This window comes from Pleurodeles waltl, chromosome 9 (genome assembly GCF_031143425.1).
Source record: "Pleurodeles waltl isolate 20211129_DDA chromosome 9, aPleWal1.hap1.20221129, whole genome shotgun sequence".
In the NCBI taxonomy this organism is placed as follows: Eukaryota; Metazoa; Chordata; class Amphibia; order Caudata; family Salamandridae; genus Pleurodeles; species Pleurodeles waltl.
This window is the reverse complement of record NC_090448.1, coordinates 1,092,451,537-1,092,476,577: the sequence shown is the minus strand read 5'-3', so window position 1 is coordinate 1,092,476,577 and position 25,041 is coordinate 1,092,451,537. Positions and strand designations below refer to the sequence as shown.

The 25,041-nt window shown below is 42.4% G+C and overlaps 1 protein-coding gene across 1 annotated transcript in view; it reads right to left on the bottom strand.

Annotated features, from left to right (window-relative positions):
- The window catches only part of CAPN3 (calpain 3), a 333,505-nt gene that overhangs the window by 96,964 nt on the left and 211,500 nt on the right, over positions 1-25,041 (bottom strand). The window contains exon 9 of the mRNA XM_069208784.1: positions 5,235-5,312. Within this exon, the coding sequence (XP_069064885.1) occupies positions 5,235-5,312 (78 nt within the window). The remainder of the gene's footprint in view (positions 1-5,234; positions 5,313-25,041) is intronic.

Here is a 25,041-nt window from a genome sequence, read left to right as displayed (position 1 = left end):
CGTCATCGTGGCGAGCACGACGCCGCTGATGCCTGCGGAGTTGACTGACGCCACCTGGCGGCGTGCAGAGTTACTACTTGAAGAAAAACTCTCCGGATCCAGACTGACACGTGGGGGAATTCAAAAGGTCAAAAGGTAAGGAATCTGCAACTAGAAGTCTCTTATCAGATATGTAAAATAGTGAATTATTTTTTCAAAAAACTTGCTTTGAAGCACTTATAAAATACAAACAAGTGATGGATGGAATTCTTGAATTCATCTTAGCCACTGGTAATTGCAAAGGGCTGGGTCTAATCTGAGGTGACATCCTGGACAAAAAAAAGAATGGACTGTGATATGGCCCCAAGTAATTACTAGTGGTTGAGATAAATTCAAACTTTCCATCCATCCCTGGTTTGTATTTCAAAAGGTTATTTAAAGCAAGTCTGTTAATAGGAGTAATTTTTTTTTTTAATTCGAGGCAACCTGTAAAGACTGGAAGTATGGAGTAACATCAATAGTTTACACGGGATACATGTATAACAGCAACTGGTCCACGGTCTCAACTGATGGGTACAGAACACCCAGGCCTCAAAACTCTGGAACAGTAAACACCACATATTTTTAATGCACATCATAGGATGCTACATCATCCTTTGAGGTGATGTGGTGAGATAACCTACAAAGATTATTGACTGTTGTACATGTTTTTAGTTTTCATGGGGCATCAACTGTCAGACCTACAGAGACACACATCACAAGATGATTCACGACCAAAGCACTTAACGTAAGATATTGCTTGTGCAATTTTAGTTGCTGCAATGCGTTGTGTGATTTGTTTCATTAATCTTGGCCCAAATATGTATTGTGAAAAATACACTGGTTTATAGCATTGAAAAATGTTGGTGAACAAAGTTTAAACATTTTTAGAAAGACACAAGTAAAGGTATTCTAAATTGAGTGTGAAACCTTGTCAAGATATACCAAGTTTAAAATCTGACACCTCCATTTAAAACTGATACCTCTGACAATGATTTAGAAAATAAATGGGATTAGTTTAGATAATTAGTGGTTATCCTCGGAATATAGACTGGATCCAGATATCTTAGACTTTCTTATGATCCTTCTGTATGAAAAGAACATATGCAGGTTTATGAACCCAACTTTTGTAGGAAGCTTTCTCATGATCCAGCTTTAAAACCGAAGACATCACTGAATTAAAAAATATTGGTTTGAATGTTTTGCATATGCCCAGACATGCGTCTCATGCTCACTATACCAAAGGTTCAAGCTATTCCTCACTGATGAGACTTAAGTAGTTGTAAGCAGTCTGGTGTTGCTTGTGGTCCCTTATGGAGGGGGTCTGCCTGGCAGCTCGGGACAGACTGTTCCCATGAAAGGTATTGTCAGTACTGATTTGCATAAAATCGCCTTTTGTCAAGAGTGGCATAGTGGGCAAAAAATGATGGACTGGCATGTGGCCCGAGCAATTGCCAGTGGCCCAGATTAATTCAAGCATTCTATCCATAACCTTGTTGTTGCTGCATTGTTTTGGATAAAGCAGATATGCTCACCCAATATGTAATTAATTCTAAATTCCCAGAATTGTTCATTTCCTCCTTATTTCTTCCCTGAAACATGTACCTTCATTACAGGTCCCCCAGGCCAGCCAATACAAATAAGTACGAGAACACAAGAAGAACATATTTCCATCTGTACTGACCCTTAGTAACATGCTTCAATTACAAGGCCTTCAGACACTCAAAACAAGCAAGCATTGGCACACAAACAGAACATATTTTTTTATCTATACTGACACTTTCCTAATACACTGTGGTGAAATGTTTTCCATCACGGGTCAACAACACCAACATTTAAATGATGGTCTCCAGAGTGAGTGACTATTGGGTGGAAACATTATTATGCACATACAGCTTACTAAGGTCCCCTTGCTCTAAAACAAGTATTAGGAGCTATTTGGAAACTTCATGCTGCCAAGGGAGCTTATAATGTTAATCCATCTTTTAAAGCACACTGACAAACAGCTTTTCCAGCTGCAGTACATGAGACAAAGACGTAGGTTTAAAACTTCATGTGATAGTACATTTTTAAGAAGGCTTGGGAGGGTAAACAGCAGAACACTTTTGATATAGTTATGGGCTTAGAACTGATAGTGTTGACACAATCTCAATTAGCACCTAAGAAATACTGGGGAAGAGCTGGACCACTGATGACAACAACTAATTATATATCAAGTCCAAGAACTATCAGACTGGGCTAAAGTTTGATGAGCCCATGTCAGGACGGTTGCTTCAGATTTCATAATAGATGACACCCGGACCCTCCATGCTATTACCAAAGTTAATTTGGAAACCTTCAAAGAGTGGTATTGGTATGACTCTTACAAAATGTACAGGAGTTCTCTAGGATTTGTTTCCAAAAAATGAAAAAAACTTTATGTCCAGAAAAGAGTTGATCCTTTGAAATAGGGTTGGACAGGGACCCAAAACCATCAAATGGTTTGTCCATCCTGTCCTTTTGCTTAAGAAACTTTGTGCCACTTCCTGTTTTGTTGTGCCCTCAGCATAAATGTTTTGATAACATTGGCTAAAACCTGTATCAAGAATTTAACTAACCATGGTGTCCTTCAGAAGGAGACTGAAAACGTATTTATTCAAAATGTATCAGACTTAGGACCCTATTATGAGTTTGGCGGACGGGAAAGCCCGTCCGCCAAACTCCCAACATGGCGGCCACCACCTACATGGCGACCTCCCCGCCAGTTTTATTAAGTATTTCCTGCTAGAACAACGGGCCGAAACCTGAGTTTTTGCCCGTCCGCCTAGCAGGAAACAGGCTACAGCATTGTTTCCGGCTCCTAATCGAGCCGGCGGCAATGCTGTTCCTGGCAGGATGCACCAGCACCCTCGCAATATTGCGAGGGTGCTGGCCAAAGGGGGCTCTGCACTGCCCATGCCAAGTGCATGGACAGTGCTGCACCCGTTCTCTGCCAGCCTTTTCATGACAGTGCTACCACCATGAAACAGCTGGCGGAGAAGGGGGTCGTAATCCCCAGTGCAGCGTTGCTTGCAGCACTGCCCTGGCAGATTAGGACTGCCAACAACCTCCAGAACACTGGGATCTGAGATCCTGGTGGAGCTGGCGGTTCCCTGGTGGCCCAACCACAAGGGTTGTAATGTGATGGTTGGACTGCCACATTGGCAGCAGTCCAGACTGCCACCGCGAGTGTGGCAGTCTTTAGACCGCCACATTCGTAATGAGGCCCCTAATCTCTAGCTGCTGTAACCTCATGTGGTAGTATTCTTCTCAGTTTTGTCTGAATGTTTACATCATACATCCACCTTCTACACTTTCTCCAATACCCATCTTTCTATCCCTCCAAATATTTTCCAACAATTTCCACCGGTGGATAGGATAGTGTTTTTGAATGCTCATGCCAACCTTCAAAATGACTACACTAAATTCCACAGCCAGTTAAATTCCAAATGGTTTTACATGACTGTATATTGTAATTGTAATGCAAAGTGTGTCAATACTGGATAGTACAGATGTTCTATGTACAATATTAATTATTATAAAAATAATTACATAAACAAGTGGTTTTAATATTATAATATTTGGGCCTAATTTAGAGTTTGGCAGAAGGATTACATACCGCCATCATGTTGAGTACTTTACTCCCACCATAATGAGGACACTCCACTCGCCCGCTAGCCCAGTGGCTATGTCTTGCATTTGGAGGAACCACCGTCACAGCCTGTAAATGCACTGAAGGTTTGACGGGTGGCTCCGTATTACGTCAAACTTTAAAAGTTTTTATTTTCAAAAACAAAATCCTAAAGCAAGATTTTTTGGGGGAAAATAAAAAAACAATCACTTTCTTGCCATGGGAGATTTCTTTAATGGTGTGGTAGTCATTTTGAAGTTTTCACTGCCCCTTACTACCAGGTTTTTCCTAGCAGTGACAGACAGTGAAAACGTGTCACTTCTATGATTACTCTAAATAGGTGGGCGAACAAACGACAAAACCTGCGACGTGCCGACAGATTCATGGTATGAGTCGGCAGATGGAGTAGGCTACGCCGTCAATATACTGAAGGACCACCCAACTCTAAATGAGGCGGGTAGTCCTTCAATTTGGCGGATAGGGTACTTCATTAATATTGCAACGGAGTGGCATCTCCACCAAATCCAAAATCGGGCCCCTTATGTTAGTGATGGTATCTAGCCTAGATGGATACATGCAATTAACAGAGGCTAAGTAGCTTTGGTGAGTCTGATCCATTCAAAATAAATACAAAACGTGGGCTCTCTTTCACTGGAGAGTAGGAAATTACTGGCCTTTTGTATTTTTAATATATTTCTTATGATGAAATATGTATTTAATTGCTGTTTGAATCTTTTTTATATGGATGACAAGTGTACAAGCGTACAATACACACATCGCTTACTCATGAGGACAATTCTGCATAACTGTATGAAGGCAAAGATTCAAAAATTTTCATATGAACAGTAGATAACAAGCAGTGATATAGAAACTAAAGGGGGATTTCAGCTCCAGTAAGGATACATCAACAGATGAGGGGGTTCCGCAATATTATGGGGCAGGAGGAAGGGGCCAGTGCAGGGCGGTACTGAGATAAGGGTTGGTTTGAATGATAGACTAGTCGGTGGGGCTGTGTAGAGGGAGGGAGAGTCATATGGGATGGAAAGCAGGCATATGAAATATGTACTTAATTGTAAATATGTTTTCCTTTTAAAATATCTGTATTTAAATTATATGGTATTAATTATATGAAATATGACTGATAATATTGATGTGTTATTTTTATGATTACTAAAGATTTGTCAATAAAGATGTGATAATGAAACATTAATATGAACACTGGCATAAAAGTAATTCTATGGACAATCTATTATATGAAATGATAAACATAAAGCCTTACAAGAAGACAACACTCCTCTGAAGAACGTCAATGTCAAAACATTAATAATGTACAAATGTATACGAGAGCCTAATAATGAGTCAATTACGGGCAATGTCAAATCAGCATTCCAGTTTGGTAAAGTGAGTTCCATTAAGTGGATAGTATAACACTTGTTTTTTACAGTGCTTAGAAAAAGTTGACGTAAGATATAAAGAGCTATGTAGAACAAGTTATCTAAATCAGAACTATTGGTTGTGCAACATTTTGCAAAAAACACCAACCTGAGAAGTCACAAAGCAGCCTTACCAAAACTCGCCATCCTCGATCACCTGATGCTGTAGACGGGTTTTCTCTGCTTTGTCAATGAGGGACCATTCCTTTGCCCTGCAGAACACCAAACAGAAGCTTTACTCAAAGCATGACAAGCCATATTAAAAGCAAACTCTGTACCAGGAGCGCTCAGTGTTGGTTCACGAGTGCTAGATCCAGGCTTACTCATGATTAGGCAATATCCACAAGAGATCAAGGTAGCACCAGGGGATGTAAACTTGATTAATGTACATAGTGGTTATGCTGAAAATCTGGCATGTCTCCAGCTCTGTTGTACCAGAACAAGGGACCTTTGAAATCCAAACAGTCAATCAACAGCCACTAGAAAGTTTAGTCTTGCTGCAGCCCTGGCACTCCTCTTGCAGGTGTAATAAAGTGGGAGCGCACGTTTAGAAAAAGACGCAGACCATCATACGAGTGGCCCAGTTGTTTAGGTGATAGTTATCACCTCGGTAAGATTCCGGCGATGAAGTGTTTATAAGTTATCAGTAGACATAATTAGCACACATCATAAGTTTTGCCCAAGAAGTGGGGCACAACATACGGATTTAGGTGATTACCACACGAAAATTCTCTAGCCTCCATATTTGCAGGGCCTTTCTCTTCCTTTAAATACAAGCAGCTTTGACCTACTAAAAGGTAATGGGCGATGCGATTTTTATGGCACCCAATATATAACGAGTGCGAAAAAACATAAAATGCATAATTGATATGTGAGGTAACAGAAGTTACATAGCATGATCACAGCCTGAAAGCAAGGTAGCATTAAAAAAAGGTTTCCGCACATTATAATTTTACTTCTGCACCTAGAATGGAGGACATTTTTAATTTCACTTATTTGTGCTTAGAAAACTGTAGCTCTACATATTTTCTATAAAGTATCCTGAAGGTTCAACCGAGGTCGCAGCTGAGACCCTTGGCTTGTCCCTTGCAACCTCTCACACTGCCTGCGAAACCTGCCCTCAGATGTGACAAAATCAGTGTCAAGAACACACTACTTAGGCCAGTTGGTCTGTGATGCCTGCTGCACTGAAGAGGCACCCACTTCACCATAGGAACATTGTAATCACAGGTGCATACCACATAAAGTTTGTTGTGCCATTGAGTTTTCATAGGCTGGCCTCTCATCTACCTTATTTTTAATGTCTCCTTGGCTTGTACCTTAGTCAAGGTTCCCCAGATCCCTAGAGGTGAGAACCAACAAGGTAAAAGGGAGAGCAGAGTCAAGGGTCTGGCTTGGCTCTAATAACCCATGCAGGAGTTAGGCCTGAAAAATGCTCCTCAAAATTATAAAATATATTTCTTTAACTTGCTGAAGCATTTTATCTTATTACATCAGATTGAATCACTTGTATCAAAGTGGATTACTATTTGAGGTGGAATAATCAGATTAACGTGTGAGAATGAACCCTAAAGTCACTAAATTAAGCTAAGATCAACCCCCTGGTATTAATGCACAGAGCAGACAGGGCAATGAATAAAGTATTTATGTATACGCAAACAGTAATATATTCAAAACAATAACAATCCTAAATCGATTTTGAAAAATAGAACAAATCTAAATAAAATGACACCAAAATAACAAAAGTCTAACAAGAGGAACTAAAGATAATAATTTGTTGAGATTTAAGTGAAAATATCACCAAGAAATACTGTGGGGCAGATTTATCCTTGTGTTCTGTTGCCCTTGCTTCACACAAGGTAAGGCAAGGGCAACGCAACACTAAAGTCAAATTTACCAAGCAATACAAGGCCACCTTGGGTAGCCCTTCAGTGCTTGGTAAATCTGGAGTAATGCAAGGTAGCGCGGGCCACTGCCTTGCGTTATTCTGCACTGTGAAGGTGTTGCATTGGTGGAGCATGTGTATTCCCATGGGTCCACCTACGGATTTGGCGCATTCCCAGAGTTACCATGCGTGGTAGACCTGAGAATACGTCAAAAAGCTATGCCTTGCCAGGGGAGACGTAACGATAAGAAATATTTTAATTTCTCATTATTTCCTCTTTCTATGTGTGATGCATTCTGAAGCACACGTAGAAAGAGGAAAAAGCCTCAGAAGATTGTTTATGCACTGGGAAGTGTCCCTTGCTGCACAAAAAACATCCTGCCAACAACATAGTCACTCCTGCACCAGGGCGCAAAGGTGCCTGCTGCATTGGTTGTATGAAAGTATGATTAATCTGGCCCTAAGAGTCAATTATAGTCTATGAAAGTAGTAGATCAGGACCTAGGTCGATTACAATGTAACTCGGGTCAGATACAATTGAGTTAGCCCTGGTCACAGATTTTATCCCCTGACTTAGTCTTCTTTATGTCACTCGAAATACTCCAGTGGTTCAAGCCTGAAGCTGTATCCGATGGAGTGGCACTGAAATGAGACACCTTTGCTGCGAGGTCTCACTGAATGCTCCAGAGATCTTGGATGTCACAAATTTTTAGGGTTTCTGGTGCAGGCTCCAATGACCTCAAGCACAGTACCTAAGGTCAGGGACTTACTCCAGCAGAGGCCATGAGCATGGTGTGGCCCTGGTTTATTTGGTATTGGTCAGTTCAGGAAAAAGACTACTTGCAACGTATTGTGTCCCTGTAGCGGCACAGGAGGTCAGCCAACTGGCCTGTGGAGTCCACGTCTTTGCCCTGTAAAAAAGAGAGTGGGTCCAGTCTCTTAGGGTTCCTGTCGGGTGAGAGAGTAGGTCCAGTCCTCCTCTGATCTTCCGCAGGTGCAGAAAGTGTTCTGAGGGGAGTTCATTGGTGGGCCACATTTATGATTTGCACTAGCCAGTGGACATAGATGAATCCTGGACACTCCCTAACGAACAGAAAAAAGGTCCCAAAGGCAACCCTCCCCACTTTTGCATTACATCATGTTGGCTTTACTGCAATCAATCTCTTGCACATTTCTAAGAACAATTCAAGATGGCACAGGCCTTCTGCCCTTGGATGGATGGAGCTTGCGCTCCAGTCAGGAGTGTGTTTAGGGAAACCAGCCACCCCTTGCCCTGTATCCACTCAAAACTGGTTACTGGGGTAGCTTCCCTCCCACTGGGTTTGGAGCTAGCCTGGCTTGTGTATGCCTTAAGAACAAAGGCTTTTTCTTCTTGAGTTCTCTAAGTACACTAAACTATGAATTGGCAGACTTCACCTCTGTCCATTTCAAGTTAATGAAGTTTCCAGGCTTGCCACAACTGTCCGTCCTGAGCTGATAGGTACTGCATGCCTCACATCCAGTCTATCCTGCCACCAGGCCTAAGCCACTGCTCTGCTCTGGGAGCAGTTTTCACACCTCATGAAGATCAAGTAGTGTCTGAGCAGCTGCTGGCAGGCTGATGAAAATGTGCCTCCAGGAGATTCAGGGAAGGAAAAGGTAACTTTCTAAAAGCTACTTTCCCTAATTCTTTAACTGAACTAAGCAGCAAATAAGCTGTCATGTGTACTCTACTTGTGGCCTATTATTTCATTACTGACAAGACGATTATAGTTTATTATACCAAAACGAAGATTATAGATTGTTATATCAAAGTCAAAAGCTTTCTGAATCATCCTAAACATACTCACACACTTAAAAGCTCACTTATTAGTGATAATAAATTAAAAGGAGGCTTGGACAAATAACTTATTTCCCCATGACCACAAAATGTGGTCAAGGGAGAAAGGCTGGATTGATCACAGGTTTTTTTTGTTTCACACTGCACAATTCAGCAAGTTGATGAGTATTTTCTTCTGGGTGGAGGCTTAAGGTACATAAAAACATGATGCTTTTTGGCCTTGATGTTACAAAAGGACCTCGAGCTGAGCTACAGCCCGATCTCTGGTTTCAGCTTTCTGTGCCTCACGCACTTCTACACAACCCTAAATGCAGCCTGCTACTCGCCTAGCTTTTTATGCCTTGTGTGCAGTATAAGAACATTCAGCTACTATTAAAGAGCCAACAGAAGACCAGGAGAGAGTCCCAACAATGGGTGCTCTGACCTCCACAGATGTAAAAGGGGCTGTGAGATGGTACGCTGCAGACAGTGTACACAGAGTCCCCACCAGTCAGCCCGCGTGATTCAGATTCACAACAGATACTCCACAGCCAGTGAACAAGGTGACCAGCCTGTGCACCACAGCACATTCCACTTCATTGCTCTGCCCTGTGTTTTTACCTAGTGTCAGCTAGAGGTGGCCAGGAACTGCTCTGTTCACATGCAATCTACAGGTAATTATGTCAACTGCCTGAGACTGTGACATCAGCCTTAGACTGCAGAAAAGACCCATTTTTATCCTTTGTACCTCTCGCTTTTTCATATCACATTAGTGTTTGTACAGTGCCACCAACAGAAGCAACAGTGCGCAGCAGAAATTCAGAGGTTTCAGGAAATTACTCCATGTTTCAGCAGCGCCTGATGCATTTGGGTCTTTGGCACTATACAAACACTGATATGATTATATCAGATTATTTATATGATACAAAGCAGAAGCACATTGGATTAAAAAAGGCCTTGACTTCAATCTGAGACCGAATCCCAATCTCAGGCACCTCACATATTCCGCTCTGGACTGCACAAAAGCAGAATGGCTCCTGGGCACCTCAGCCTCACATCCCACATTGATGTGCCATCTACCTAAATGTGTGTCTTCCGCACAGCCCAGTTTGGACCTGTATGACTACCTTCTTTCTGTGGATTCTGTTTTTTCCCCCTGCCCTGCTATCAGTCCCTGTAGTTATCATCGTTGTGTTTTGTGTTGTTTTATTAAAATGCTCTGTAACATGGCAACGCTGCACACAATACACACAGTTCACTGAACATTGAGCAGTGCATAACGCACGCTGAGCGGTGGGAAGTGCAGAATGAATGGTGAACAATGAGTACTGAGCAATGATACATGCACATAGGGTGTTGTGTAATGTACAATAAGGAGTGAGTACTTCAGAGGTTCTGTTATTTGTCTCTTCGTTTGTCTACATTTCCTCTGTCTTATGCACACAAATTGTACTTTCCTGTTTGTATACGACTTGCCTGTGCCAAATTACCTGTCTGCCCATTTGTTCTTTACTAATACACATTTTTTTGTCTACCTTTGTGGACATGGACAAAATACTGAGATGGTAAATGCGTAAGGGTAAGTTTAGATTTACTATTCTTAACTGTACATCTATGCACCATGAAGATATGTATCTATATTATCAAGGTACGTGTATTTGAAGGTAGCTAATTCTGATGCAATACCATCTCATGGTAGCCCTGCTACGGCATTAACCCTTAGAAGTATTGTCAACTGCCCTAAGGTATTCTGGGCTCAGAAGGATAGTCCTGGGGTACTGCTGAGGAATACCCCAGGACCAGGAGTGGTGCCAGGTATTCTGGGCTCAGAAGGAAAGTCCTGGGGTACTGCTGAGGAATACCCCAGGCCCAGGAGTGGTGCCAGGTGCCCAGACAGGAGACAGGTCCTGTGCAAGCAGGGAATACAGAAAGAGTGAGATTCCACAGAATTATAAATATTTAGAGGTCAGGAGGCCTTAAGTACATGTTCTCAATGGCTAGAGCTGGCCAAAAGGAGGGAAACACACTTTCCCCATCCATATCAGCCAAAACGGGGAGAGAAAACACCAGAAGAAGTCCTACAGATAAAGCAATGTGCCAGAGAGGGCATATTGTAAGATCCGGCTCTCGACAGACACACGCAGAATTAAAACTTCTTTTCCAGAGCAGAGTTTATTTCTTTCATAAGGATAATACAGGACCCACTGAGAATCGCTGCTCACAAGGAGGAGGGCAGGGACCAACTCTCTTCACCTCACAAGCAAGATTCCACATGAGAATATTACATACATCATAAAGGTACATACATTCTACAAGACAGAAATAGAAGATTGAAGATACTACAGTTGATACTACAACACCTCCCTCCTATATAATGAATCAATTTAAAGCGTAGTCTTGGAGACTTACAGGCAATCTACAGATCCTTTTACCCTTAACGGCACTAGGTACATTCTGAGAATTTGCTTCGTCACACACAGGAGAACCAACATTCAAAGTACGTTGAACATCCTCAGCAGTGTATTCAGAGGAAGAAGAAACATCTGTTACTTGGTACCCCAAGAACTCAGGCGGAACAATCTCAGAATTTGCTTCGTCACACACAGGAGAACCAACATTCAAAGTAAGTTCAACATCCTCAGCAGTGTATTCAGAGGAAGAAGAAACATCTGTTACATTGGTACCCCAAGAACTCAGGCGGAACAATCTCAGATGATGGAGAAGTGGAGGTTCTAATACAGGTGTTATCAGGTTCAACCCAAACAGAGCTTTCATCAGAAGAAACATGAGTGTTACTATAAACCTGTGCTTGCATATCAGAAATAGGGACAAGTCTAGACTTATTCCACCAACCCTTATCACGTACCAAAACAGCATTCTTCGTGACTTTATCTACTTTAACAGGGTGTGTGAATGTGGAATCTCCTTTCCTTACTTTAAAAGGTTTTTTGATCAGAACCCAACCTCCCACAGTAAAGTCTCTAACCTTGGTGTGTCTTGAGGAATCAAAATACTATTTTTGCTTCCTCTGCTTGTTCCCTACCATCTCCCTGATAGAGTGTGCAGAGATTTCTCTTTTACAAATTTCAGAATGCAAATAATCAAGCCAACTGGGTACTGCTCTTGATCTACACTTCCTTCCTCTCAGCAACTCAAAGGGAGTAACTCCAGTAGTGGAATGAGGGGTGGAATGGTACGCTGTGATTTTCTTCTTAAGGAAATCCTTAAGAAAGAGCAGACTGTATTCCACCTTTGATGAAACGGTTCGCCCTTTCAACTAAGCCATTTGAGGAGGGACTATATAGGGCAACTTGCAGGTGAGTGATATCATAGTTGGCAAGAAAAGTTTTCATCACTTTGGATGCAAAATGAGTGCCATTGTCTGTTACAATTTCCCTTGGAGCCCCCTCTAAGGTAAAAACATTTTCAAGAAAAGAAATAACTGAATTAGTGGAGGAAGAATCCACAAAGGAGAAGTATATCCATTTTGAATGATAATCAATTAACACTATCATGAATCTAGTGGATGCAGGTAGTAAATTGAACGGACCTGCAAAGTCTAATGCTACTTTACACCAGGGCTGATCAGGCCAGGGAACGTTTTGAAGAGGTTTCTGAATGGTTTTCCAGTGCTTGTCAGAAACCAAGCATTGTGGACACAAATTAATCACATCCTCAACCTGCTTATTCATGGAGGGCCACCAAACACGCTCTCGTAACTTTCTGCAAGTAGCAGTAACTCCTAGATGCCCTTCATGAGCTAGTTTTATGATTCTATCCCTTAAGCTAGCAGGTGGAACAAAGCATTCATTGCGAACACAAATATTATTTCCGCGTAGACAATTCCGAAGAAATTTGAGCAAATGGTTTCAAAGAGTTTGGAACATTACGAATCGGAGGCCAGCCTTTCTTCAAATAATTCAAAACACTCAATAATATGTCATCACTAGCAGTGGCATTCACCCATTTGAGCTCTGAAATGTACCCATTAAGGTCATTAACAGCGTCAATGGCAGCAACAACACATTCATAGTCATTCTGGATATTTTCTGTAAAAGGCAGAGGCATGCGTGAAAGACAGTCAGCTTGAAAATTCTTTCCTCCTTGAATATGCTTGATGGTAAAGTCATATTCCTGCATTTTAGAAAGTAAACGAACAAGACGAGTGGAAGCCTTACCTAATCCATCTCCTTTCTTTTTTTATTTTTTTTATTTTATTTTTTTAAGGACACGCAGCGGGGTTACATGTTTGCAATAATAAAGGGGAAAAAAAAAGAAGCATAAATAAATCAATATTGTCGTACAGGTAAAGCAAACATTCTAAACAAGAGTCAATGATAATAGTTTCTACTCTTAAGAATCTCATAGATTTACTTATATAGTCGGCACGTTCTCGGGGCCCAAGAGCCATACGGAGAGAGGTGCCCAAGCTCTAGTGAATCTTTTACAGGCCGCTGCTCCTTTTAGTTCATACAGGCTATTCTCCAGGTAATACATAGATAAGAGTTGTGAAAACCATTGATTGAACCGTGGGGGATCAACATCACGCCACAGAGATGCTATGCAGTTACGAAATACTGACATTGCTATGAACAGAAAGTATCTATCTCGACTATTGCAGACTGAATGATCAACTCCCAGTAAAACCCTTTGAGGTGTCAGATAGATAGACTGTTTCAAGATTTTCTTCAATATATCGGATATCCCAGTAATCAAACTTCCCAGTTTTACACACTGAAAGAACATATGACAGAGATCTGCTTTCGGGCAACCGCATAAAATGTTGAGCTTGCGGGCCAGCAGACACTAAAACAGTCCGTGCCATTTCCATAGACTCACAAACCTCTGTCTCTTTAGCTCCTACCCGTGCTTCCCATTTTTTAACCAATGTCGCCAGGTCATCTTGTATAGAATTTAAAAGCAGTGGATACAGATTTTTAATACCGCAGCTAGTGGGGTGTCGTGAGACTTCCATTAGCTTAATCTTATCCGTGTGCCAACCTTGGGTCATTCTAGTTAGTAAAAAGGCTCTAATCTGTAAAAATTTAAAAAAGTCTATTTTTTCCAGCGCAAATTCTGCACTCAGTTCCTCAAATGATTTGAGGTGGCTGCCAGAGTGAAACAAGTCCCCGACTTTGTGAATACCCCGATTACTCCACCTCAAGCAATAGTGGTCTTTAAATATTGCTGGAAGCGTGGGGGTAATCCACAAGGGAGTGTAGTGGCAGATTCGTCCTATACCTATCTTGCGCTTAACCTGGGTCCATACCTTAAATGCAGCATAAATTACCTTAAATTTAACCTTTTTATAGTAGCTGGGTTCCAGAATCCGCAGGAAGACTGCGTCTGCTTCTTTGCCCAGAATCAGGGTATATATCGAAGGGAGAGCATCTTGCCCGGGTCTATCCGTAACATAAAGTATCTGTGCATACTGAAGCACTGCTGCCAAATAATAAAGTTTAAAATTGGGAAGTGCCCACCCCCCTTGCTCTCTTGGGAGAGTGATATAATGGAAAGCCCGGCGCGGTTTTGTATAGGACCAAATGAAGCTATTAACCAATCCCTCTATTAATTTAAACCAATCTTGCCCAATCTCTAGGGGGATTGTTCTAAAGAGGTAGAGTACTTTGGGTAGAAACACCATTTTTATCACATTACAGCGTCCCATGAGTGACAAGTGTAGATTGTTAATGCGAGCGAGATCTTTCCTAGTCTTTGTTAAAATTGGGCCCATGTTTATTTTCACCACTTCGTCAAGGTTTGCTGTAAGTTTAACACCTAAATATTGTACCTGTGTCAGCACCCGCTCGTCCTTAAAATCTACTGATTCATTCACCAATATTTGGCATTTACTCTTGTTCAGCAAATAACCAGATCTTTTCCCAAACTGCAGGGCTTCCTGCTCTATTTCCAATATAGCAGTCCTGGGGTCCGTGGTCACCACCGCGATATCGTCTGCATATGCTAAAATCTTAGTACACCCCCCTTTCAATGAGACTGGCATGATCCGACCATTCCGGATCATTGTCCTAATCAAGGGATCAATATATAGCGCAAAAAGCAGTGGTGAACACGGGCACCCTTGTCGCGTGCCTCTCTGAATATTGATTGAGGACGACTTTAGCCCGGCAACTTGTATCGTAGCCGTTGGGTTTTGGTAAAGCTGTTGAATTGCCTTGACAAACCCGGGACCGATGTTATTTTTACGCAGGACAGACCATAAAAAGGGCCAATGGACCCGATCGAAGGCTTTTTCCGCGTCTAACAAGATTACTGCCATGGGAAGCCTGGCTATTGCACTAACATCAAGTAACGTAATAACTCGTCTTATATGATCTGCCGTGCTTTTCCCCGGGATGAAGCCATGCTGCCATGGAGATACTAAGCCTGAGATTACCAAACTCAAGCGGCTAGCAAGTATTTTAGCGTAGATTTTGGCATCGCTGTTAATTAAAGAGATTGGGCGATATGAACCAGGCTGAGTGGGTTCCTTGTCCTTTTTAAAAAAAACTACTATCTTAGCCTCCCCCCAGGAGACCGGTTGAGGAGCCCCTGCTTGTACTTCAATAAATAAGTTAAGTAACTGTTTACATATCTCCACAAAAAAAACTTTATAGAATTCTAGTGGAATTAGATCCCCCCCTGCCGCCTTCCCACTTGCCAAGGCACGAGTTGCTACATCCAATTCCTCCAATGTCATAGGTGCTTCTAAAGCTGCCTTATCTTCCTCTCTTAACTGACCTGATATCTCATTGCCCGCGGCATCGATCCCTTCCTCTTCTTGGGGCTGTTCTTCCTGGGTATATAATTTTTGATAGAATTGTCTAAAGACTTCCATAATCTCAGGACCGTTGTGTACCATCCGCCCTTCTTCATTCACTAAGCTTTTAATACTCCCAAATACCTGCTTTTGTCTTATTCTTAAGGCCAGCTGTTGGCCCACTTTCCCGCTATACTCATAGCATTTCTGACGGTATACTAAAAATTTTGCAGCAGCCTTATCCATGAAAATCTTGGCGGCTTCTGCCTTAATGATATTCACATCACACAGAATGTCTGAAATATCTACTCCACTGCAGATCACTTCCCCTAGTCGCTGCTCAGCTTTAACCAGCTTTGTCTGAACTAATTTTAGCTGATCCGTGCGTATTTTCTCCTTTCTTAACCCATAACTCAGGGTTTCTCCTCTGACAGCAGCTTTAAAAGTATCCCAGACTATCTGACAAGAAGCAGAACCCTGATTTATCTTAAAAAATTCAGGGATCCATTCCTTCATTTTATGGATATACACTGGATCAGCTAATAGTGTCCTATCAAATGTCCAAGATCTCAGCTGCGGGCCCTTTCTCCCTGTCTCCAAAGCCAAAACCAATGGGTTGTGGTCTGATATAATTCTAGGAAGTCTATTGACCCCTATTTGGTTTTGTAGAGAGGCTGTCACAAAAAAGTAGTCTAACCTGACTAATTTCTTATGCGGAACAGAGAAAAAGGTGGACCCTGAATCCTGCGGGCAACACAACTGGCAAACGTCGATCAAGCCATGATTAATGGCCAATGACTGAAGTGCCCTAAAAACTTTGTTTTTTCTACCCAGGTAGAGTGTTTGTTCCTGAATGGGTTCTTTACTATCTAAATGTATATTGAAATCTCCACACATTATGATAGGTGTTGCCCAATTCGTAAGTTCTAAATTAAACCAATCCAGTATCTCTGGATCATCTGTGTTAGATCCATAAATAGAACATAGAGTGAACCTTAGTCCCTTAGCCGAGCATTCCAACAGAGCAAGCCTGCCAAGATTATCAGCAAATTGTTTATGTATAACCAGAGTACTGATCCGAGTTAATATCGCTACCCCTCTAGTGGTTGTGTGTTGTCGTGTAAAAACCGCTAGCTTCCACCCATAAAACTCCATTAGCTGCTTTTGTGTACCTGGAATATGTGTTTCCTGCATACAAATAATATCAACATTCCATGACTTGAAAACCTATCCTACAAACTGCCGCTTCTTGTTATTATTGAGCCCACAAACGTTCACTGTGGCGATACGTATTTCACTTTGCTGTCCCATTTTCATGGATGCTGATCCTGCTAGTTCCCCTGTATGCCTTGTTCGACTTTGCTGCTTTCACACCCTGACACCTTTTCCACTGATAAGAGCCATCCCCGCACCCCCTGCTGCGTGTCCCATTATCCTTTTTGTCCCTGTGACCCCCCAACCCTTACCCCTACAAATGGAATCGCCAGGCTTCTGAGCCTGTAAGATGGTAATTGCCAGTCCCGTTAGCCCACCCATACGTAAATCACCTTCACACACTTATGGCTTGCCAATCAATACACGCGGCCCCTCATCTTCACCCTCCCGATCAAAACCCTTAACCGATAGATATAAAAAAAAACACCCCAATCAGTATCACATACATTTACATATAAACAACTATTCACGGCAGTCCCTCCCCCCCCTTCTCCCGTACCCCCTGCACTTGACCGGTTTTCAGCCGCTGTACATATTCCCCCGCCTTAATTTCTGAAAGAAAAAATCTTGTAGTTGTTTTGTAGACAACTTTTAGACGCGCAGGGCTTAGCAAGTAGGCTTCCGCCCCCAACTCTTGAAATTGAGCAATCATCTGCCTAAGTCGCCACCGTCTTTCTACAGTGGCATGTGCGAAGTCTGGCCTACTAAAGAATGATACACCTTCCACCGTCACCTTTGAGTTGGGGCGAGCTTTTTCAAACACAGCCTGTCTCAGTAAAAAATTACCAAAATACACTATAATGGCCCGTGGGTAACTCTGGTCTCTATTAGTAGCAGTCAAAGCTTGTTTTTTCTTCATTAACGGAAAACGGTGTGCTCTCTGAATCTCCTTTTCCCAATCCCAACCATTCAAGTCTGGGAATGCTTGCTTAAAAAGTGAAGCTATATAAGCCCTAGTATCCTGCCCCTCGAGGTCCTCTGCTATACCCAAGATCCTCAAGTTATTCCGCCGCTGACGGTTTTCAGCATCTTCCAGTTTCCATTTAATATCCGAGATCTGCTGCCCTTGTGTCGTCGTCTGTGCTGTTGCTGCTTTAACTTCGATTTCCAGCTCCTCCGTTCGAGTCTCCATGGTGGCGATGCGTACACCAATATCCTGGCAGGATTTGACCACTTTTTTAATAGATAGTTGTAGCTGCCTGCTAGCTGCTTTCATTTTCCTGCTCTCCCTCTGAGTCTGTTCATGATTCTAAACCATTGTCCTGTAGATAAGATCCAAAGAAGGGGGTTCTGCAAGGTCGCCCGTGGGGGGGGGGGCACCAGAGTACTACAGGCCGAATCCCTTTTCGAAAAAACCTGTTGGGTGGCCGTATAATCCCACTGCATTTCACCATCCTCCTCTTGAGGCTTGATCGGGTCTCTCCTAAGCTTGGCCCCTGAGCTGCTCCTGGCTTCAGTTTGCTCAACTGATTTTCTTCTGCATGTTAAGTAGTTCGATACCCAGATAATTGCAGCAGAGCTACTCTCGATATCTGAATCTGTTAAGGGAATTTCTTCGTCCAAATCTGAGTCTTTAGACTGATCGGAGAGAGAAAAAAAACTCTCTGCTGTATCAAATGGTCCCTGATCGGTGTTTGTTGGTTTCGCCTCTTTTCCCCTCTGGGCAGGAGCTGGGGGGGTAGTCTCATATATCGTTGAGGACTTGGCCATATCGTCAATTTGTTGCAAATTTAACTTGCAGCTTGATGGACTAGATTGTACTACACATTTCTCTGGAATGGATTCCTGAGACCTCTGATTTGACTCCTTAAATTCCTGCTCGGATAGCTTCGCACACCCCATTGGGGGGAGGGCCACCCCCTCCCCGCTATTTCCTGGGCTTGTACTGGCGGTCTCTTGACAGGGTGGCTCCCTCCCCCCTGCATCGAACATAGGAGTGAATGCATCAGGAGATGTAAATGCAACAAGTACATGCTCATCATTGACTCCTAACACGTTTGGTTGCGCATCACAAGCTGCCTTTTCCGTGGACCTTTGCTTAGGCCGCATCACGCTAGAAAACATTGTTGGAACAGAGTACCTTGCGTCTTTTTCCATGTCGGTTGTTTTGTGCGGGCCCCCTTTCACTTGAAGATTGCTGTGCTCCTTTGATCCGGGGACCGGTAGCTTTTTATCCTTTCTGGTTCCTCCTGGGTCTTGGTTCTGCCGTGCCCGTAAGGAGCGAGGGGTCCTGTTTATCTTCGGTGCCATCCGAGCGTCCCACACGCCCCAAACACCAACTAATATTGCCAGGAAGCTGCGGGAATCGCGCTTAGCCGAGAGGGGTAAGAGCGCGGGTCTGGAGGGAGCGTCACGCTCGCATATTCTTGCGGGGCCCACCGGTGCCTGCCGCTGCGGCCCCGATCCTGGCAGGGACCACCAGAAAGCAGAAAAGCGCCCGCAGAGGTCCGTGCTGCCGGCGCACAGCGTCCGCGGCATCCGCGGCCGCAGGTGAGCGAGAGCCGCGTGTAGTCTGGGGATGGGCTAGAACGGTAGTGGCGATCAGCCGGGAAATCCGGCCGCCATCTTGGATTCCCCGAAAGAGTGGAGAGCTTTCTTAATCCATCTCCTTTCAACCAAAAAAAACAAGGGGTTTGTGATAAGTGTGTATCTCAAAAGAATTACCCCATAAATTTTTTTTGAATTTTTGAACAGCCCAGATACAAGCTAGTGCTTCCCTCTCAATAGTTAGTTTCTGCTTCTAACAGAGCTCTGGATGCAAACGCTATGGTGATTAGTTTATCATTAACTGATTGGTTAAACACAGCTCCAATCCCCTTCGCACTAGCATCCACAGTAATGATACATTTACCTCCAGGAATAAAGGGGCTCAAAGCAGGAGCATTACACACAAGATGTTTGAGTTTAGTAAATGCTGCATCAATATCAGGGGTCCAAAGAAATCTAACACCCTTTTTTAACAAGTCCCTCAAAGGTTGTACAAGAATTGCATATTTGGATACACAACTAGCATAATACTCAAACAAACCTAAAAAGGACCTGAGAGCATCTTTGTTGTCAGGAGCCGGTGCCTTAAGGATTGCTTCCAAATTGCATGACTTAGGTTTAATCCCCTCTGAAAAAATAGTGTGTCCCAAATAATCTAATTCGTGAACAAAGAATTTGCATTTGCCTGGCTTAATTCTTACACCAGTTCCAAATGCTGTTCCCTAGTATCAGTGAAGACAAGAATATCGTCTTGAAAGGCCTCAACATTGAAGATATTAGAAAATAATACATACTTTGCTTTCTGAAAAACACTCGCAGCGGATGCAAGTCCAAAAGGAAGTCTTAGGTGTTTATAAGCTCCAAAGGGTGTTACAAATGTGGTGAGTTCTTGCGATTCCAAGCTCAAAGCTATCTGGTGATAAGCTGAGTGCAAATCAATTGCAGAAAAATACTTTGCAGATCCAATATTGGCTAACATCTCCTGAATGCGTGGTAAAGGGTGACAGTCAATGATGATGTTGTTGTTTAAAGATCTCAAGTCCACACAGAGACGTAACTCACCAGATTATTTTTTTTGCTAAAACAATAGGTGAAACCCATTCTGGAGAGTCTGTTGGAGAGATAACACCATCCTTAACGAGAATACTCAAGAGTTTTTTCAAATCATTTCGTATGCTAATAGGTACTGGTCTCAACTTGTGTTTGACTGGAATGGCATTTTTTTTACATTTGCTAACATGCTCAAATCCTTTCATAGAGCCAATCTCGTCTTTGAAAAGATTGGGAAATTTAGAGGTTAATGTGGTTAAAATATCATCCCCCTTATCCGAGGATCAGATGGGTGTACTCCCCACAACAATAGGATCGTCTTCACCAGGTCTTAAATGCAGGCCTCATTTATCCAAATCCATCCAACCTACTAAATCTCTCCCATCTACAGCAGCATACACCTTAGTCTGGGTGTCTCTGCCAAGGATGCTATGGTTCGCATGAGAATAATCTAATAACTGAATTTCCTTGTCCCCAAATGCTTTGGGATTAATGTCTGGTTGCTGTAATTTGACGGAATCATGCCACAATGAGAAGAAAGTCCTATCTGCCAAGACGGTGATAGACGCTCCAGAATCTGCCATCACAGTAATAGATTTACCATTGATAAGAGCTTGATACAATGGGCCTTTAACCTTGACATCCCTTTCTTTACTTTGAATAGTGAGGAGCACATTTGAAAATGTACTGGTACAATCCTGAATATCATTAGAACTATCAGGAACAATAATATTGTGTATGCTAACAGATGACCCAGTAGATTGAGATCTACAGACGCTTTGAAAGTGTCCAATTTTACCACATTTAGTGCATCTCTTGCTAACAGCTGGACATGCAGGATTGTTACCTAAATGACTTTTTGAACCACAACAATAACACATGAATTGTTTTCTTTTGCTCTTAGTTGTCTTCCAAGTTATGGCAGAGACTGGAACATTCTCCGAAATATAAGAAACTGGTGATAAACCTTCATGAGTACTCATGGCTTGAGTAGAGATAATGGATCTTTCTATACTTTTAGCAATGTCCATTACTTCAGATAATAATGGATTCCTGCAAGCGAGTAATCTCTCTTGCATTTTTTTAGAAAAGCAAATAAAAACAAATTGATCTCTAATGTAAGTATCCAGACAGTTTTCAAATTCACAAGATGAAGCAAAAATGCGTAATGCAGCAATGTATTCCTCAACAGATTAATCTGGAAACTGTTTCAGTTTAAAAAATCTGTGTCTCTCTAAGAGTACACTAGCTTCATCGGAATACTGTTTTTTTAATCTTTCGTTGGCTTCAAGATATACGTCACAGTCACCATCAGCTCCACGATTAGTAATTAGAGGAAGATTGTCAAATACCTTTTGACCTTCAATGCCCAGATGACTGAACAACAAGGCCAATTTCCTGGCAGGGCTGTATTGAAGAGCATTAATGGCTAGTAAATAATTCTCAAAAATACGTACCCATTGTTTCCATTTGATTTCTGGTTTGCCAGATTTTTGTAAGAAAGGGGGTGGATGAATCACATTGTCATTAGAAGCCATTATATGTGTATGTAACAAGGCAAAACAAATCAACTGTAAACCAAAATATTAAGAAAATGTAGAAAGAAAATGCCTGAGCCTAAGTCAATAGTAAGAGTGCACAGCCATAGAATCAAAGGTTACAAATAAAAGTATTTAGAGTAATACATATATCTAGAATACTGTAAGCAAGAAATGGTGGAGTCGTTCGGAACAGTTAAGATCCCTCAAATTGCTGAGTCCCAGCGAGCGTCCTTCAGAACTTCTGAACTCAGAAGGAAAGGTCCTTCCAAGTCAGAAGTGAGCGTCGAGGGATGTTGCGCCGTCTTTAAATTGCCGAGTAATTCTGAAGTTCTGAATTCGGAACAATGATCCTTCCGAGTCAGCTATCCTCTGGAACAACTCAGATTCTTCTGAGCGTCTCTCAATATCTGGGCAACAGTGACATCAGCAGCGAGAAATGTTGCCGGGCAACGTCAAGCCTTCATTGTAATGGTTCAGATCTTTCTGAGCGTCCTTAGGTTGCTGGGCAATGGCAGGCGTGATTCTGAACGGCTCAGATATCTGTGAGCCAGCAGACGTGAGGCGATAGTTGCTAGGCAACTGGTGTGACACCAGCAGACGTGAGCGTCCTTAGGTTGCTGGGCAACGGCTGGTGTTATACTGAAAGGCTCGGATCCTTGTGAGCCAGCAGACACGAGGCAATAGTTGCTAGGCAACTGGTGCGGAGCAGGTAAAAGCCTCGAGGCTGGTCGTTGATAAAAAACAATTGTGGGAAAAAAATAATTTGGGGAAGAGGACAAGTCCTTAGATAAGCCACTCCGCGCCAAAGTCCAAAACACCAAAATATTGCTCCTTCAGCGAATCCAAAAGGAAATCCTGTGGGTCCTGGAGGCGACAGCAAGAACCGAAAACGAAACTTGACCCCAATCCTGGTACCAAAAATGTAAGATCTGGCGCTCGACAGACAGACGCGTAATTAAAACTTCTTTTCCAGAGCGGAGTTTATTTCTTTCATAAGGATAATACAGAACCCACGGAGAATCGCTGCTCACAAGGAGGAGGGCAGGGACCAAGGGCCAGATGTAGCAAAGGGTTTTTCCCATTCTGTGTCAATGGGAAAATGTGTTTGTACATATGGCCCCAACTCTCTTCACCTCGCAAGCAAGATTCCACATGAGAATATTACAAACATCATAAAGGTACATACATTCTACAAGATAGAAGATACTGCAGTAGATGCTACACATATATATGTAAATATGAAGAAAGGCTTGCTGTGGTGCAAGGCCGCGAATTAAATATGCATGGCCCAGGTGAAAGGAGTGTACCACAGGATTCTGGGGTGCTTCTTCTGTCTGGGCCATGCATATCTGATTTGCAGCCTCACTGTACAACAATGGGGCACTGGGAAAATTTACTTTTTCAGCCTCTGTGGTGGCACATGTGGAGCAGGGGCACCACCAACGGTTTTACGGAGGGTTGTGGGGGCAGCCAGAAGTGCAGCAGACCCCCAGAAGAGTACTACCAAATGTCAGCCTGTGTCATGGGATGCATGACGTATGTAGTCTTTTCAGCATTATCGCAAACACTGCTGGAGCTTGGGCTTTTGACTAAAGGCTCTGTTGGTGGGGTCTAAGGATGTGCTGCCACAGGTCATTTGTAAAAGAATGACTCATGCACACACTTTGGTGAAAATTACAATTATTCACTTACAAGGACAAAGTTAACAACGAATCATTACATGAATTAGTGAAGGCTTTTCGAAGGTTTTACTTAAAGGTCGCGGAAATGCTTTATTGATAACAGTTAACAGTTAGTCATTACATGCTGTAATGAATGTCACTGTAAGATGGTACCATTCTTACAGGTTTTAACGGTGTTGCATTGGGTTATTATGGCATATGTGTGTTTTTATTCATAATTTGACACCTTTGAAACACCAGTAGGCCTGATCTTCGCTAGCTACACCCCATTATATTGTGTCTAGCATATGTGGGGGTATTGTAATAATAGGGTTGAGGGCTGAGTGCAGGTGTGAACTGTTAGGAGGGCGTCACCATACATATTTCCACCTATCACGATGTATATGTTTGTAAATTAATGCACAATATTGAATAGTGTGTGCAGAATGAAGCACACACCTAGCAGGAAATAGTAAGCTAACAGGACTTTAAATACTGAACCAATCTGTTTTGGAAAGACCCGAAGATCACTAGAAATATTACAAACTCAGTAATAAAGCTCCTTTTATAACCACTCTATGCATGTTGAGATTGTGATGCTCTAGTACGATCACAGATAAAATAGTACTTAGAGTTATGAGAATAGATACTTCAAGAACATTACCAGCACTGCACCGTGCATGCATCAAAGCAAAAAGCCACAAACATATAGAAATATTTCCCGGAGAAAATAAAAATAAAATTCATGGATGGGCCAGCAACATAAGAATTTAGGGTTCACAGACAACAGTTTGAGAACCCGTTGTACTTTGTATACACTCACCTAACCTCTACAAACCTCATCTTCATGCGTTGACATACTCACTGACAATACAACAGACCAATCTTTTCTCTGGTCATCTACCCTGCCTTTAGGACCCTCTTTACTCATTAAAAGTAATATGTATAATCCCACTGTAGATTTCCACCTGAAGATGATCTCGCAAGGTAATCTGGCAACGTTAGCTGTCTCTTCCCTTAAGGTGCATGGGCAGGAACCTTTGTTAAGAGACAGAAGATCCTACATTACATATTCACCAAAGGCACTGATATAGCCTTGCTGCAAGATTCCTAACACAAAAATGACTTCTGTGCTAAACTATCATAAATACTGATTGAATCAGAGTCAAAGTAGTTAAAGTAACAGGAATATCGCATTAGATCCTATAATGGATATGAGCGGCCCGACAGACTAACAAAATAATAGCAATAGAGGCAGTCATTCTAAATGATGCCCAAGAAGACATTAGACTAGTTGATATATGATGCCTGTCACGCGCCTCTGTGAGGGATAACACATCATGACACAGAGTCACGCATTTACTTTTTGTTAATTCACCATGAATTTCTAAATAGCGCATCCTGTTGAGAGATTCGAAAAGGAGGGATCGCAGAACGTTCTGATATAGGTATGCTTGGAACTGTGACGTATTTCTCCACCGCTGGCACTAAGGCACCTGCAAGTCACCAAATACAAAACACTCTCAGACAAAGAGAAACGTCAA